The following is an 18977-nucleotide window of genomic DNA, read 5'->3' on the forward strand; positions in this document are numbered from 1 at the left end:
TTCTAGTAAAAAAAGACATTGTATGGTTTACAAATCCAATTTTCTATAAAATGGAAATCATTTTAAGTAATTACTGTAACAACTCCCTTGGTTCACTAGCTATCTGAAAAGGTACATATGTTTACAGAAAACGTTCAGGCTAAATCACAGACCCACTGATAAGTAGTAATTTTGTATTTTTTTTTTAATGAACTATCGGAATTATCTTAGTGGGTAAACAATTAGCGATATAAAAATAAAAAAAGCTGGAGGCGAGCGTTTCATTTCCGAGGTGTGCTTTCATCTATAAACTTACCAACCGTGTAATCCTACTTTCCTAATCCTCCTCTGATATCTATGTATCCTACGAATTGTATGAGTGTGAAAATTTGTTTGTGATGTTTGGATAGACTAAGGCGCCACCTGATGGGAAATGGTCACCACTGCCCATATGCATTGGCACCATAAGAAATATTAATCATTTCTTACTTCGCCATTTTACCTGTATTTTCATAAATATATATAAAAATTTAATATCGATAAATAAATAATGTTTACTATATTTTTATTATCTTCCCAAAACAATAGTTAAGTAATTGTAAATAATAGATTAGAAAGCATTGTTAATTCAACTGAATTGAAACTTTGTACAACCATTGTTGATATTTACTGGCTGTCCAGAGGTTTCCTTCTGTATAACCATCTAACGTACAATAGAGCGTAAGTCGTATTGCAACGCATGCCAAGCATTACCTACTTTAAAATGTAACCATTGTTAACTTGAGACTGTGGCTTAATATATTTTGATATAATTCTATATAAATTTTTTTATTCATTACTTACATAACCATTGCCGAGTTCTTCATTATTCTGCCGCATGGTCCAAAATGTTGTATTGGAGACGGAGCGTTCAGAGACCTTGTCCTCCTGTAACAAAATTAGAATAAACTTAATTGATTTTATTTTTACATATATATACATAATGATTGTGAATAGCTCAACCTTTGGCTATCGTCTGGCACTGCAAGTATAATCCATTTAAATAGCGTTTAATGTTCCGTCTACTATGGAATCTAAGATTTTACGTTCTTTGTTCCTGTAACTACACGAGATCACTCACCATTCAACGCAGAATATATGAGTATTTTTGATCGGTATTTAATGCAGAAAGTCCTATCATATAATTATAACGCATTAACTTACATTTATGTGAATTACTGTTCGACCCATGATCGATATTCGACATAATTGAAAATATATATAAAATTTGCATGTTTCCTAATCTTATTATTATTTTTTGTTATTGGTAACACTAAAACTCTTCAATAACTACAAAAAAAAAAGAAAGAAAAAGAAACCGCTTGACAAACAGAGGAGAAACAGACACTGAACTGTTATGTCTTTGCGTATTTATATATAGTTTAGTCTCTGCCCGCGGCTGAGTTAGATATAAAGAAGTATTTGTTGAATAAAAGAGTTATTTTCGAATTTATAATTTTAGTGTAGATATCGTATGATTCTTGTCAGTGCATTTAATATTATTTTTATACTATTTCCAAGATTTCAATTTAATGCACATGTTTTTTTATCTAATCTGTTACTGATTAAAACAAATACATTTTGGGATATCTAAACTATTATAATTATTCTTATTGTTAAAGTGCGAAATATTGAAAAAATTAATAATAACTACATAAATAGATAAATATTCAAATATCGAATAATTTCTAAGTAAATAATAGTTATATTTGTTAAAATAAATGGACAAATATCTAGAACACTCGAACAATATTATATAATTTGTGTAATCAATATATAAATTAGTGTTTATTTATATATTCGCGCATGATTTTCAGTCAATTGCTGATAAATTCGAAGTGTTTGATATACGTACGTATGTAAGTATATAGTGCGTTTACAATGAAATTATATTTTATGATAAAAACAGATCTACCTGAACACATTATACACGTCCAATTGTCAGCAAGTCGAGCCAGGAACCACTGATCTTTAACTCCTTGGTTGACTAAATAAATACTTATTACATGTAACATTGAATTATTTTGTATTATACATGCTGTGATATTATGAGCAAGTTATTGAATATCTTGTCAATTAAAAATAAAAATTTATATATATATATTAAGTAATTCGTTATTTTAATGACAATTGAATTGAGAATAAGCGGCAAGAAACCTTTTCTTTCTTTTTATTTGGTTTGAAACACGAACTCGGGACATGTAGCCTGAAAATCTGGTCACTATACCAACGAGATAGTTAAATGATATTTCATCAAGGCATTTTGTTAGAACACGTTTATGATATTTGACAGCTCCAGATTCAAATCTAGAGCTTACGCCCCTGAATTTTTTATATATACTAAGCTTGTGTTTATACTTTCTTTCGTTCTTAGCCAAAAAGGCAAGATATTAATAAGGAAAATTGTCAAGAGGCAAAATTCTAACAATTTTGTATCCAATATTCGTTTGTTCTGAAACGTAGAAGAACAAACTCTAAAGGCCTTATTAATAAACATTGTTTAAGGGCTTGATTATTTAAACAATGCTGTGTCTTCTTCTTCCAAATGTCAAATCAATAAAGACAGATAGACCAAAATTAATGTTTCACTTAACAGCCACAGTTTTAAAAGTAAGGCACTTATTTGTTAGACATAATTGAAAAAAAAACAACTTTAAAAAACTTTTTAGTGTAACCGATATCAAGCGATAAAACCGAAAAGAAACACACTGTATAATAACCAAATCAGCGGCACACAAACGGCCAGTATTGAATTAACCTTGCTGTTGTTTTTCCGACACTTCAGTTAATATATCGCCATTGTTAGCTGAAAATACTGTAAGTGAAAATTGTTTACTTTACGGGAGATCACATAACGACTATTTACTTGTTTTATAATATTTTTATTTATTCCCTTTGTTGTTAAATAGTTATCAATGTGTAACTTAACTTTTGAAGCAATTTTTTAAGTTCTACCTAATACATACGACGTTTCGCTCCAATAAAAATATATATAAAATTCTTTTTAAATTTAGCTACGCTTGTTCTTTTAAAATATCATTAAAAAACGTTTTTTATTTGCTATAGAGAATTCAACGATTCTTTTAAGTTAATTATAATATATTAAGTTTATAAGTATTTATTCTTTATGTTAAGGTCATCGCCAGAGATCAATATTCAGTATTGTTTTGATTCGGTATTACGGACGAATAGGTCAGTGAATTTAGACGCACATCTTGGATTCATTTAAGATATTTTAGATTCAATGGTCAGATGTTTATTGACGACGTAAAGATGTCAGTGTCTATGGGCGAAGTTGACTTTTTTTCTTTAAATAAAAGCTAGTTACGCCGTTGTTCGAGAAAAACCGCATCGCAAAGAACTAGCGTATTACTGTATTACAATAGGTCCATCCTATACTAGACTTTACTTTACTTTACTTTACTTTACTAGTAAAGAATGGTACGTATAACATACGGTATATATTGCAACGGCGTATCTCATTATCGCGTAGTTGTAGTTTTGTATCCAAATTAGCATTCATGATAACGCTAGTACCACACGACGGAGATACGATCCGTCAAAGAGATCAAAGTGAATCTGGCCTTACGTATGTCCAATTTTAATTAGTGATTTTGAATTAAGAAATATAAAATGTTAACCTTGGAACTTCTTTGTAATAAATACAGTTGCATAACAAACCTTGACCTTGTCACTAATGCAATAAAAACAATAAAATCATGCGAAACTAATCGCATTTAATTGAATTTTAATAATCCAACCTCATAATTCGAATTATTGGTTTTTCGTGTTCCGAATCCGTAGAGTACTAATTGCGCTCTTTTTCAGAAAAACAGTATAAGATAAAATTCTATGATTAAATTCTGGTTAAATCATCACCAATGGTCAGATTCTCTTATAAAATCTCAATTAATTCAAAGTCAAAATCTTTGAGCACGGAAGCGTTACACTTGCTTATTGCTTGACAAAAGTCACCGGCATGGAAAACAATACCTCTGAACTGAAAAGATCCCGCAAAAGCTTATATTTATTAAACGATAACTATTATTATGTATAAAATAATCAAAATCGAACAATACTTTATACAAGTCGCCGCGTGTAGACAGTCATATTACAGCGTTAAACTAAATGTAAATGTTGAAGATATTAGTCGATCACCGGATTTATACGTTCAATTAGATCAAACTAATACTCGCTTATTACTATCGAAATTTTTCACTTGAATTAATGATATAATCGTTGATGACCTTTAAATCTTCAACCTAAATCATTTTTAAATTACAGACAAGACAAAATTGTTCAGCAATTCAAACTCCACAATTTTACATGGTCTTCACGTTTCATCTTTAGGCGAAAAAAACTTGATCACTCATGACGCATAGAATTCTTTGGGGTTTCACTATTGTTTTATAACCGATGTTACGTTTTTGTTATAAATCGTTAACTTTTAAATATAAAACTACATTTGTTTGTGACAAACGACATAGTTTTAAAAGCATTATAATAAATCTTCAAATCGATATTGCAATGTAAGTAATTAATAATAATAAATATATTATATACTAATACATTAAATATAGAAGTGTTAATAACATCATTATGTCGCGGCATGATTGTCGTTTAAAATGTAAACTTTAAACCCATCATTTTATAATAGCTGTATTTACTGCGATCGAATGGCAAGGCAAGGACTAAATAACATCACCGTTGCGCAAAAATTGTTAGCGAAATATCTTTAGTCGCAGTCTTTGAATCCATACCTCACCAGTTAAAATCCACCAAACTGTGTGTATAGGACATCACAAAAAAGTGGCGATTCCAAATAATAATTATAAGCATCAATATCTAAAGATACTGATTGCGATATACATTTTATTATTAACAGACTTTCGTTGTTTTCTTGTTTAATTTAATTCTAACATACCATTAATGTTTTAGTGCTTTATATACAGGGGCGGTAATTTTTTATAGGCATAGGCAGCTAAGGTATCAAACACACCCCTGTTTAAATTACCGTTCTTGGAAAACATGTATAGCCGTGGCCTTGTGGAGACGTGTTGTGGTCTCTGAGGTCTGGTCATGATCGCATATTGGTTGCGAGGGAATATAATGCCTCTGTAAATAATACGGTTGTGCGGTCGATAGCCTTTTGAGTTTCCCAGCGGTTGTCGTAATTCAATTATAACATTATTTATTTATTGCTCACTTGCTGTGTCTTAAATAACGAAAACAGCAACAGACTTGATCACAAAAATACTTTTGTAAAAAACATAATGTGCCTTTGCAAATGACAAAACCTGCTTACCGAACTATTATTTTTTAAGATTAGTTATAAATTATGTTTATTTGATTTAGTGTTGGTAGATCGTTCTCTCGTGGCTCACGTTTATCATTTTCCGTTTACATTTTGATTCGTGACAAATAACTTCAAATTAATTTATCCACATTTCTCTATTATGGTTTTGTTGGTTTCGACAATACTATCAAAGATGTGTTAAAAATCCTATTTATTGTATATAACAATATGTATTTTTGTTTGCCTTAATTCTCCATTACATAGAAGCTTATTATCAAAATATTAGTTAGTACCGTACATAATCTAAACGAACCAAGATGGCTCAGTGGCTGTAACTCGCTAATCTTACTTGAAAATTGTGGATTTAAAGCCGGGACAATACCAGAGAGTTTTGATTTACTTTATTTTCCTTCGTGTGGCGGATAAAATTTTGACACAAGTGTATCTACCAATTCAAATTGGAGCAGCGTAGGGGAATAAGCTCCAAAACCTCCTCGAGATGAGAACCTTTGCTCAACAGCGTGATATTTACGAGTCGTTACTTACTTTACCTAAATGGCTATATTCATTTTGGCATCTTATCTGTACTAATATTATAAATGCGAAAGTAACGCTGTCTGTCACGCTTTCACGGCTAAGCCACTGGATGAATTTTCATGAAATTTGGTTTAAAACCAATAATCTCTAGACTAAACTAACTTGGCAGTATTAAAAGGCTTGCTATCCTTCTTTGTTTAAACATTTGAAACAGGGAGTATTATTTTAAATCAATCAGATTGGATATTGGAACAATAGAATTGGAAAAATTATGCAGCATTAATTTTTTGCACTTACTACTCAAGTACAATGAACAACACAAAAGTAAATCGTACTTCATGTCAAGATCGATAATGTAATGTTTACCAACATAAAATAAGCTACACTAACGACTACCCTACATTTCGATATCAACAAGTCTTTCAACAACTGATACTAAATTTGATTATAAAATAACATTTATTAACATGTTTACTTGCGACTTATTATAATTATGTAGTTCATTCCCACAGATTTGCAGTAAAGCAAAACTATTTAATGACAAAAGGTGAACAATTACAGGCTGTTAGCCCGTTAATGTCCCACTGCTAGGATAAGGCCTCTTCTCCTTTTTTAAGGAAGGTTTTGGACCTTACACCACCACGCTGCTCCAATTCAGGTTAGTGAATACACGTGGCAGATTATCATCCACCGTATGCAGGTGGCACCAAGCACGAGATAAATTATAAACACAAATTCAGCACATGAAAATCCAGTGGTGCTTGATGGTTTAAATTTGGAATCATCGGTTAAGCTTAGCTGGGTAAAGGCATCTTCTCTGATTGAGGAAAAGATTTGAAGTTTACGTGGTTTCCATTATGCTGCAGTGCGGTTTGGTATCTACAAGACCAGATTTAGAAACGTGCAAGTTTTCTTACACTTTGTACTTTGTAGCTCGGTTTTCAACCTGATTATTTCCTCACCTTTTCCATTATGAATTCATTATAATCAAAGGTATGCGCACGTGGATTGCCATTAATAGTATGCATGATAAATGCATCTTTGTAATTATCTTAATTAATATTTTTTAACGAACCTCTTTTGTTATGCACATTATATTAAATACTGACGTTTAGTATTGTATTTGTTTTAAAGTTTATTTTATTATAATATAATGTCGGCTCTGACGTAAACTGTTGTATACACAACTTTTATTTAAATTAATCCATTGATCATCTTTATGCGCGTACATTTAGACAACGTAATAAAATAATGATATATGGCTTATTTATTAATAAAAATAATTAAAGTAAAGATTACTTCGGATAATATAGTTTCAATATTTTAGTAAATTTTTTTCACCTCGATCTTTATTCTTACATAATACATTATATATTTATCTTATTTTGTAAGCAAGCTCTCTTTATACATTTGATCACAGATCAGTAATGAACAGCATTTAGCATTACATTTATAGCTCAAAATGTCAAACGACGTGTAACTTTGTTAATTCTGATTTGAAAATATTGTCCTATTCGTATAGTTTAATTTAGTAACATCATATAACTATACTCATAAAAACTGTTTGTATAATACGTGTATTCTATAAGGATATTATTATTCAGATCAAATTATACGATAGTCTAATATTTGAGTTCACTGACGGTCATATGTAAAAAAATCTTGTTACTGACCGAATACGGGTAACTCGACGTATCATGACAGATATTTTTTTAACATAACGATATATTAAATTTCATGTAGAGGAAATTATTGTTTTTTTTAAAGTTATGTCTGTGAATTATTATCCTTTCTCTGAGATAAATTAGATGATTACATTCTCTTATATAAATGCACTAATTATAAATAACACACAATGAAAATAATTTTATAAAATAATAAAATTAACATTAAGAATGTATATTATAAAAAAAAACCTCGTCATTCTAAGTACGGACATGTACTTACGTCATAATGTAGTATAAAGTATTGGTAAAAGAAAGTTGGTTTACAAAATACGATGGTTGAATTATATAATAAGTACTAAACGACCAATATTCGTACTAACCATAAGTGTTTTGGTTTCTCCATGGCTTTAACATTTTAACAAAATTGGGGGAAAAGTTCATTCGACTGTAATCATTTTTTTTTTTTATAGAATAGGAAGGTGGACGAGCATATGGGCCACCTGATGGTAAGTGGTCACCAAACGCCCTTAGACATTGGCATTGTAAGAAATGTCAACCATCGCTTACAGCCAATGCGCCACCAACCTTGGGAACTAAGATTTTATGTCCCCTGTGCCTGTAATTACACTGGCTCACTCAACCTTCAAACCGGAACACAACAATATCAAGTATTGCTGTTTTGCGGTAGAATATCTGATGAGTGGGTGGTACCTACCCAGACGAGCTTGCACAAAGCCCTACCACCAGTTTTAATTTCTATGATTTAATTAATCTAGTTAGAAATGAATTGATAACCAACCTGCTGTCAAAATATTCTTCCCGTGCACGAACAAGCTCCGTTTTGCCGGATTCGTGAGAAAATTGTCTTCGCAACATTTTTGACAAAATCGATTTTATAAATTTCCGTAATATAGTATACCTTTAAAATGAAGTTATTTAGCGATTAAAACAAAACACTACACGCATAATAAAGTAATGTTCTATAAACAAACTTTACATCACTTCCACGAAGGTTGCAGTAACCGGAAAAGTTTTAATCAATGAAAAATTCATAAAAAACACTCGCCGGTAATTTGCTATATGACGTAAATCATTATACGAAAAGTTTAATTGTATTAATATTCAGGTATTTATTTGAATTATTACGCGAAGCGTCGGATACTTTACGAGCGATCGATGGAACGACGCGTGCGCATCCAACTCCGAACTCTATCAATCTCAGACTTACACCGTTTGCGACTTGCGTTAGACTTGACATTCATGACCTTGATGTTACCATTTGCGAAGTTTCAGTTACGCGCAACAATTTAAATTTTTTAAGAAATATTGAGTTGAAAAGCTTTAAAAATGCACTTGTTTGCTTGTTGCACTTACAAGCAAGGCAAATTGATCGTATCTGTAGTTCATTTAATATAATAATTTATATTTTTAGACGCCACTCTTAGTTCGAAATATACTTATTAAATAAATCTATCACAGTAGATATTATTTGTTCATATGACGTTTAGGATTTTAAATTATTTGTCTTATCAATCATTTAACAATGGAAACTTGCTAATTGTAAAAAATAACTTTTTATGATAAGCAAAAAAAGCTAAAATTTTCATTTTACACTAAGTAATTCAATGTTTATGATGCTACGTCTGTACATACCGGGGAGCAGAAAAAGGCGCTGGGACTAGGGGGTTTCTCAGTACCCTGGTAATCCCCTTAGAGAATGGAGGCCTGCAGAGGCAGGCCGTCCGTGAGAGCGTCGCGGTAGCATGCGCAAGCGATCTCGTGGCGCTTCTCGTTAAGACGGAACCGCTGGTTTTTTAGTGGTTATTCCGATGTTAGGGTGCACTCGGCGCCTCGGATATCGGCGACCCCACATACCCCCCACTGTCCCAGTGGGGAAACGCGTAATGCGTTTTTCCAACGTAACAAAAAGTCTGTACATACGACATTTTTAACATTAAAATTATTTATAATTGTCATTAAAACTGTATATGGTTAAAAAATCGAAAGTGAGTGACGCAAGGTGTCATACATGCAGGCAAATTTACTTGCGCAGCAGTTTTCAAAAGTCAGGTCATTATGTATCGATCGTGTGAGGTGTCACAGCAACATTGACCGACATACACGCGACGATTAGACGTTGAGCAACTCAATCGTAGCTAAACCTATTCAAAAACACTGAATATCATTAATGATAGTCTCAATATATTTAGAACAATCGGTGCACTTTACAGGTCAAGGTTTACTTCATTTAAAGAAACAGGTTTTTTTTTAAATATTGCAACGCAATCTACATCATTAGATTAATTATATAAAGTTACAAATTATAATATAAAAAAATGGGTTTAATGATGATATAAACTAACAGAAGCACATTAAAGATAAAAACAAAGAACGTGATGATATGTAAACGAGGCACATATTTCTTATGTGTTTTTGCGCAAATCTATCTCGCTGTAGTATCAAAAAAACAACCATTGTATAAGAAGAAGGCAATTAAGTTTTTGTGAGTTATTTTATATTTTTTATTTATGAACTTGTAAGAAGGATGTTCTTGTCATACCTAACGAGTGGATCTTCATACGAATTCTATTATATGTAATTTGGTATTCCTCATACGAACAAAAACATTCACATCAAATCACATTTTTTACTTATTGTAATATTAACTTTATAACAAAAGCAAACCATTAGGATCCATAAAAAGCGAGCTCGAACAACTCAAAACATGTAACAGGTACTTTGCATATGAAACGTAACATATCAAAAAGAAAAACTAATTAAATTCGACCTTAAATTCAAAGCAGTTTAAATGAAGTTGCAGTCAATTTATTTGTTCAATAAAAATAATATATATATTTATATTATTTTTCTTATTAAATTGCACCGTGTTCCATACGTATTTAACTATGGCTGGTAATGCTAATATAATAATCTTGTGGTCCGGCCACGTGTCAATGACGTTAATTAAACGTAACCACAAGATTATCTTTACAATATTATTATACAAAACCACTACCAGGTCTTGAATGTGGTTTTGAATACATAATTATATTATATACACCGTAACTGAAAACGTTTACGACGTCGGATGATGCTAATGTTGTTCAGAGTTTGTTAATATGTTTTCCTTGTTTTAAACAATCCTTGTCTCTCTCTTACACTAACACACAAATACACTTCATGATAATTACGTATTGTAAAAAAATATAGCTTTTTATCGACAATTGTTAGATTGCAATTAAACATTCGCGAAGGAAATATAAATAAGTAGTCGGAGGAAGTAACAAAGAAGTGATCGAATTCTGAACTGTAAATTTGCGTTTAGTTTATTTAAGCCAACAACTGTATTCACTGGTGGTAGGGCTTTGTGCAAGCCCGTCTGGGTAGGTACCACCCACTAATCAGATATTCTACCGCAAAACAGCAATACTTGATATTGTTGTGTTCCGGTTTGAAGGGTCAGTGAGCCAGTGTAATTACAGGCACAAGGGACATAAAATCTTAGTTCCCGAGGTTGGTGGCGCATTGGCTATAAGCAATGGTTGACATTTCTTACAATGCCAATGTCTAAGGGCGTTTGGTGACCACTTACCATCAGGTGGCCCATATGCTCGTCCACCTTCCTATTCTATAAAAAAAAAAAAAATTCAACTGTTGAAACAAATACTATTTACAAATGCTAATTCGAGCGGGTGTCTTTAGATGTAAACGTATAGTACCTTAGTTAGAAATAACTGTCCAGAGGATCGAAATGAAAGAACATCTAACACAGACTGTTTATTTTAAATTTTACAAGCACTCGAATACTCTAGTTACTTTACAAAGTCTAATCTTTAAGAAAAAACTCGAAACTCACTGCGGAACGCTATCGTGAAATATCAGAAAGTGATACGCGACATTTACTATCATGATTATAACATTAAAACTACACGCATCAAAATAGCGCATAACCGAACCACGGTTTTCAACATTTCACGAGTGAAATGTCTTCTTACAGAAGAACATTGCAGTTTTTTGTGACCAAATTTTTTGCATGTTCTTTCTATAAAAAAAAAAAAAAAACCTTTAAAATACGTTGTGTCTCCACGGACTACATGTCAGTCGTTGGAGATACAACATTTTTTTTTTAATAAAGCAATAACAAATATACTCACACCCTTCCTGGAGCCATCGTGTTATACACAAATATCGATTTACTTAGACATGGGTTTAACCTGCGTGTTGCGAGTTATAGATTAAAACATAGACTGATTGCACGGATTTTTATGATCCTGTTATCATGTATGACCCATGCGTGGCGTGGTTCCTTATCGAACTTTTACAGTCTAGATGTCTCTGATAGCAATGATCGTTCGATAAAAACGTTTGTTTATATCTCACGTATCAATAAAAATGTTATTGACATCGACAATAATAATTGATAATATTTTTATAGGTATGGCATAGGTAGGCAGACTGGCAAATGGGCCATCTGATGGTAGATGGTCACGACCGCCCATAGACATTAGCACTGTAAAATTATTAACCATTTTTTACGCTGCATTGCTGTTTGGTGATAGAATATGTGGTAAGTGGGTGATACCTATCCAGACGGGCTAGCACAAAGCTCAGCAAGTCAATTGACTTCTGTAAAACTTTTATAACCAAAACGTTTTGACGCTACAAAAGTTGCTTTTTTGTTGATGTTGTATTCAAAGAGATTTAGGAGATTAAGGTCTAGGTACCAAAATAGTTTAGTTTACACAATAGTTTAGTTAAAAATCATAAAATCGAACTTAGCAACTGTTCAGAAATTTGGTTGCAGTAGATATCATCATTCGTCCACAAGATATGCGACGCGACAGACATATAAATATATTATACGATATATACATTACTAAATACGAGTAGCAATATCATAAAGATAATTCTGCTAAGTAATGAATTAGTTTTATAAATGAAAATACATTTAATCTTTATAATAACAATAATTTGTAATTATGAATGATCTTGGTGATCATCCTACGAAGACTGTAAACTAACTTGAGCGATATTACAACTACATAGTAGAACGATTATCGCTTGTATTTGCATTATAGGCGTTCACTCTTTCACGTGTGGATCAAAAGGTTATTTAAATAAGAAGCATATCTTTCTACCTATTTATTTGCTTGTTTCTGCTCGCGTTTTCTGCAAAAAGAGGAGAGGAGGCCTTTAGCCCAGCAGTGGGACATTCACAGGCTGTTACGGTTCTGCTCGCGGTTCCGTGTGCTTTACATTTTTTGATATTGTTTTATTAAGAAAACCTTTGGAAATAATTAAAATTAACAATTTTGAAAGCCATGTTATAATCCAACATTTAATATTCGAGTTTTCAATATACAATTTTTTATTTTAGTATATAGGCAGACTGGCAAATGGGCCAGTTGATGGTAAAGCGTCACCACCAACCATAGACAATGGCATTGTAGGACTTATTAACCGTGCAACGTTACACTAAATCAATCCTCCAGATTTTATACCGGAATAAAACAATACTAAGTATAACTACTATTAAGGTAATCGTGAAGCTAGTACAGTAAAAGAGTAACAACCTGTGAATGTCTTACTGCTGGGCTAAGGCTTCCTCTCCCTTTTGAGGAGAAGGTGGAGCTTATTCCACCACGCTGCTCCGATGCGGGTTGGTAGAATTCACATGTGGCATAATTTCACAGAAATTAGACACATGCAGGTTTCCTCACGGTGTTTTTCTTCACCGTCAAGCACGAGATGAATTATAATCACAAATTAAGCACATGAAAATTCAGTGGTGCTTGCCCGGGTTTGAACCCACGATCGTCGGTTAAGATTCACGCGTTCTAACCACTAGGCCATCTCGTGCTTTTTTTTTCGTGAAGCTAGTAACTACTAGGTAATGAGTGGGAATTAAAACCTCTTCTATCACCTTAACAAGCCTTGCCAACGCTTCGACAGAAAAATAGGAATATCGATGATGGCTTGAAGAAAACAGTGTCAGTTAATATCAAAGATCAATAATATGAATAAAATATGTCCCGTCATCGGTTACATCAAAATATATTGCCATTCTATTTAGAGAATGACGTTATCATATCGCATTGATATTAGATAAGATGCAATTTGAAATTTGTGTTGTTCGTTGTTTACTCACACCATTTAATGATTAAAATGTCTATCGCTAAATTTACTATAAAAATATATAAAAAATAATATAGATGACTAGCTACCCATCCGGACTTCGTATATGTGAAATAAGAATACTGCTATAATTCAGACAACCCAGGGACCCACTCAAATACACACAAAACACTCATCAAAATAGGTTCGGCCGTTTAAAAGAAATTTAATGACATACGCACGAAACAAGAATAATTGAAATATAAGCGAATATAAATAATATAAGCGAAATAAAACTGACTGAGTCATCACAAGATTTCCGAAACTATAGGTCCGATTGACCTAAAATTTCGCATAGTTATTCCTTTCACAATGAAGACGCTAAGAATTTTACGTAAAGCTTACCCCAAATATTAAACATATTAAATATATTCGACCGCCATACAACAATATTTAGTTTTGTTATGTTCCGCTTTGAAGGGTGAGTGAGCCAGTGTAACTACATGTACAAGGGTTATAACGGGTAATATTGCTTAAATCACCAGTATCTATGGACGGTGGTGATCACTTACCATCAGGTGGCTCATTTGTCCGTTCTATTTTATATAAAAAAAGTTAAACCTCGTTGTATAAACACAAAGAACTGCTGCCTTTCTTGGTGATTCTCAGTAATATCCACACTCCGAAGTGACTGGGGCTTAGTTTATCCAAGTTGTATAAAGACGATTCAAAACCGCTATTAAACTGCCCACTTGGATAAAGCATATTTCATGTTTAATAATTACATTTCTACGACTATTACACTAGCATATTAAAGTTTAACAATTTTATAACGTTATGAGTTTGTCTAGAGATTTATTTTTACTTTATCTTATAGAACTTATAAAACATCATATGAATGATTAAAAAGAAATCATTAATAAAAAGCTAAAGACTATTTTTCCACGGAATAGTAATGTAGGGACCATTTAAATACGTAAGTACCTAGGGTTACCGTGACAACGTACCCATACACGAAGTAAAGAGCTCAAGGATGGAGCAAATTGCATAAATATATATATTAAGAACTATGCTTCTTGAATGTAGAATTATTTAAATAATTTAAAAAATATATATGACTAGCCAGTACGAAATGGACCTCAACTTAATCAAATATTCATAACCTTATGAAATGATATGAAATTATATATTCTGTTGGTTATATTAACATTTACTACCATAGTACTTATATAAAACTGTCGGTAATTTAATGGAATAATATAAAATTAATTATATTTGGATTAAAAAAAGGTAATTTTATAGTCTATAGTATCTTATACAACAAGCATAAAAACCACACATTATATGCTTCGTTGGTATATATTATACGTCAAAAGCGACAATGTCTATCCTGGAATTGGTAGTTAGGGCTTAATTATAGCTAAAAACAAAAAATATTCACAATACCTCAAGCGCTTCTCTCACACAAGAGTCAGAAAATGTATTTAAATAATATTAATCATTTGACTTATTTCAGTCACTTTTGCCATTCGTAACGGAAAATAAATAAAACGCTACCATGTACAGACTGCGTCGTGTTCAAATAATAATAATAAAAACAAAAATCAATAAGAACACTTTTCAGTTCTAATTAAAAATAATAATAGAATATATGTTTTAACAGACTGTCGTAAATAATTAAGTTTGTATGCAAGTATATTTATCTGTTCTTTACCTACTTAAATTGAATCTCAGACTGCCTTTGTGATGTCAAATGAAATCTAATATTGCGGATACGACTTGATAATATATTAAGCAAAAAAATAATGGTATTGTCTCATTATAAAAACGTTTAATTTATATTTATTTGCCGTTTTACCCGCGGCTTTGCTCGGGTTATAAATCAATTGATTTATTATTAAATATTAAAAATGGAAATTTTCAACAATTTCTATTACATAAATTGTCAAGGTGAAAAGTGCTTTGATTATATATTGTTAGCATTAACATTCGTCTTTCAACATCACCTAGCTAATCCGTTCACGTAGCCTGTGTCACTCAACGAACGACCTGATAAGAATGTCGAATTACAGTCCATACCCTTCTACCTAGATAAAATCTGGGGTTGAAAAAAAACATCCTGTAAGTGTCTAAGCAGGGCACAACAATGTTGTCAGGTCATAGTTCTGATAAACTACGAAGAAATTTCCGACGAAATGTGTTTTAAGTATACATATAGTAAAAATTAACACTTAAATGTAATTACTTCTACCCTCCCTTATTAGCGAAAGTCACCCTTATCGAATTCCTTACGTCTTTCAAAGAAAATCTCCACTTTAAATCGAAACATCTTTTAAAACTATAAAAAACGTTGTCATCGACAAATCAATCTTTTGAATTAAAAAAAAATTATAAACAAAATTATAATACGATAGTACATATTCAGACAATCGTTGAGGTCAAGGAAACAACGCTCGAGAGACTATCTGGGTCGGGTCTCAACGAAATAGGCCGAGTTGAAGACCGAGTGAAAAGCGAGAAGTCTAGTGACGTTAACGAGATGGCAAACTAGATATACCAATTTATGGTAAGAATTTAAAACGAGACTAACCACTGCGGTTGTACAAGTATAAGAGAAAGGTGGTCAGGTCTAAAAGTCTTCATGATTTTAGTAGTATTTCCTGACTACAGCCGACACAAATGTGGTTATGCACTTTTAATTTTTTTTTTTCACCATTTAAGACTAAAGGTCGTAGTCGAAAGGGTACATATTACAAGAAATATAATATAATAGAAAAAAGTGCTGTAGATAATAGAAAAAAATACTCATTACTCATACACTTACATTTGATTACTTATCGTTATTTTCATGATAAATTAAGTTAAAAAAATTAATTAAACTTAAATTTAGTTAAAGTCTTCTACCAGTGGGAATGTATATTGTATCTAGAATAACCGGCACGAAGCTCTGAAGTTGCATATAAACTTTATAATTTAATTACTTACCTAGATCAAGAAATACGCAACGATTACCAGTTGTTCTACACTATTTCAATATATGAGATTTCGAACAGAAATTGCGACCAGACATATAACGGTATATCTACTACACTTAGCCTTGACTAATGAAACACGAGATTTCATAAATGAAATTAATTAATTTGATAAGTATGCCCTTTTTAAAAGTTACTATATGCCTTCTTTGGAATGTTTTAAATTATTTATAGCCAGCACTTTATTTCAGTTAATAAAAAGGTTTTATACAAAGGAAAATTTAACTTTTTAAACTATTTCACAATGACATTTTATCGCAATCTAATAACTTATGTATTCTTGGATCTGGATCGAGTCCTCGATAGACTGTATAAATCAAGTAATTAAGAACAAAGGTACTATAAGGGGCGTGTTTTATGGATATCGTTAGTCCGAAATGGATACATTTAGAGAGTTTGCGATGACTAATTTTAGAACTGGCCAGATCTGTAGTTAGTATTTCAAAGCCATTATTAGGGTCAACAACCGACTATTACAACCTGACACTGAAATCCAATTATCTCCGTCCCAGTAAATAAATCCTCATTATCCGATTTCCACAGACTATAATTTGTATCAATCTGCCAAATCGATTTTAATTTATAATGCATAGAGCATTGTATTACTCATTCAACGTTCCTTGCAATTGTTTTGTAATTCAAATATACTTAAAATGTTAACGCGAAAGTAATGAACATAATTTGCTTAAAATAATTTTAATGTAATAATATCAAATTTTAATTATTAAAAACAAACGAGGAAGTTTGTTTTTAATAATTAATATAAGATAAGGCAAAAAAATAATAATATAAGAAGTATCATAAAAAGTTTTATCTTAAAACAACATCAACACTGACTTACTGGCTCTCAAGAATCGTTAACAAAATAATAATCAGAGTGACGGACTAATTAATATATTTTTTTAACATTAATAAAGCTATAGTGTAGCTTTAAAAATCGTTGCACTTACGGCCACGTGCCAGAGCGTCTTTGCCGGTGAGACCGCACCTGCGTGTCTGGGAGAGCATGAAGCAAAGCTTGCGGTATAAGACTCTTTGATGATCTACGCCTGAATCTGTATTCTGATCTCTCAGCAGTCTTACAGCTTCGTAACGTTGAAAGTTCCTCCGCAGATCCACACCACAGCGAATCTATTGACAGCATTGTTCCAAAGCAAACGAAAGCTTTACCACATCACAAAAATAATCCTTTATATGAATCCACTAGCTTTCTACACTGTGTTACTTTTACTAATTATTCACCACTTCAAACTTTGTATATAACTTAACAATATTTATATATTTTATGAAAAAATCAAGCAATTTATAAAATGTAATCGTTTTACACGAATATACTTTAAAATATGAACGTTTCTTTACGACCTTCTGCCGCAGTATCGTGGTTATTGCAAAATATTACACCCGTGAAGTCTATTCGACTAGATTGTTTAATATTGCAATGGGAAATTGCGAGTGAAACGAAAACGGCGAGTCGGGACTCAGCGCACGTGAGACCGCGGCTGAGGAGAATCACTGACTGACGTACTGAGCGGACGGGCGGCATGCCGGCAAAATATGCAAGATATACAACGTATGTCCTATACGACACAAACTATAATCTTAATTAAAAGCTGCCTGTTCATAATATACTTGTATAAACAAAGAAAAGTTCATCGCTCAGTCAACAAAGGCTATAGTTGCTATATATAGTATGTATTAGAGAACGAGAAGAAACCAATTAACTATTTGCTTTTTTTCTTGGTTAGTGACAAAAAGTTAGGAACAAAAAAAAATACCTATAACTTATCGTAATAATTTAAGGACTTAAAAACTGAAGGAATATTTAACGACAGCAACTTAGTTATCGTAATGTATGTTGTTAATTATTATTATTACATTATATATTTAAACAATGTTTTTAGTCAAGGTTAGCATGATAGGAATGAAAAATTAGATAAGACATTTCATTATTCAGCCATAGTGAATTTAAAGTAATGAAAGTTTTATATGAAACTGAAATGCCCAGCTACAAAACGAAAGTGATTTTTTAACAAGTTCGGAACACGCAAAACCACTCACTAAGAACTAATTATAATTAAAAACCATTGTCCTGGATTTGAATTAAGTGAAAGTTTGTATTTATTGCTCAGAGCGTATAACAATGGAATTAGTAACTCTTTTACTTTAACCAGTGGACAAAGATAATTAAGTATAGTTATTAAGTCTCGTTAATATTAGTAGAATATATGTTATAACTTAATTTTCCTTGTGGGTCCAGTGGCCAACTAATGAGCCTGCCGGTACTACTGGGTTTAAGTACCGGGGCGGCCAATA

The 18977-nt window shown here is 32.0% G+C and overlaps 1 protein-coding gene across 9 annotated transcripts in view; it reads right to left on the bottom strand.

The window, feature by feature from the left end:
• The window catches only part of LOC126771858 (NAD kinase-like), a 43119-nt gene that overhangs the window by 12509 nt on the left and 11633 nt on the right, over positions 1-18977 (bottom strand). For 3 of the 9 annotated variants that reach the window (XR_007669570.1, XM_050492004.1, XM_050492005.1), the window contains exons 1-2: positions 17615-18166; positions 823-906 (exon numbers count right to left, since the gene is read on the bottom strand). Coding sequence is in view for 8 of the 9 variants with exons in the window: in XM_050492004.1 (XP_050347961.1) it covers positions 823-906; positions 17615-17808 (278 nt within the window). In the remaining variant the exon portion in view is untranslated. Of the gene's footprint in view, positions 1-822; positions 907-1933; positions 1990-8317; positions 8723-11672; positions 11819-17614; positions 18167-18977 lie in introns of those variants that run through there. The other 6 variants (XM_050492008.1, XM_050492010.1, XM_050492007.1 and 3 more) reach the window with 5 other exon arrangements.

Source organism: Nymphalis io, chromosome 11, assembly GCF_905147045.1.
Source record: "Nymphalis io chromosome 11, ilAglIoxx1.1, whole genome shotgun sequence".
Taxonomy (NCBI): domain Eukaryota; kingdom Metazoa; phylum Arthropoda; class Insecta; order Lepidoptera; family Nymphalidae; genus Nymphalis; species Nymphalis io.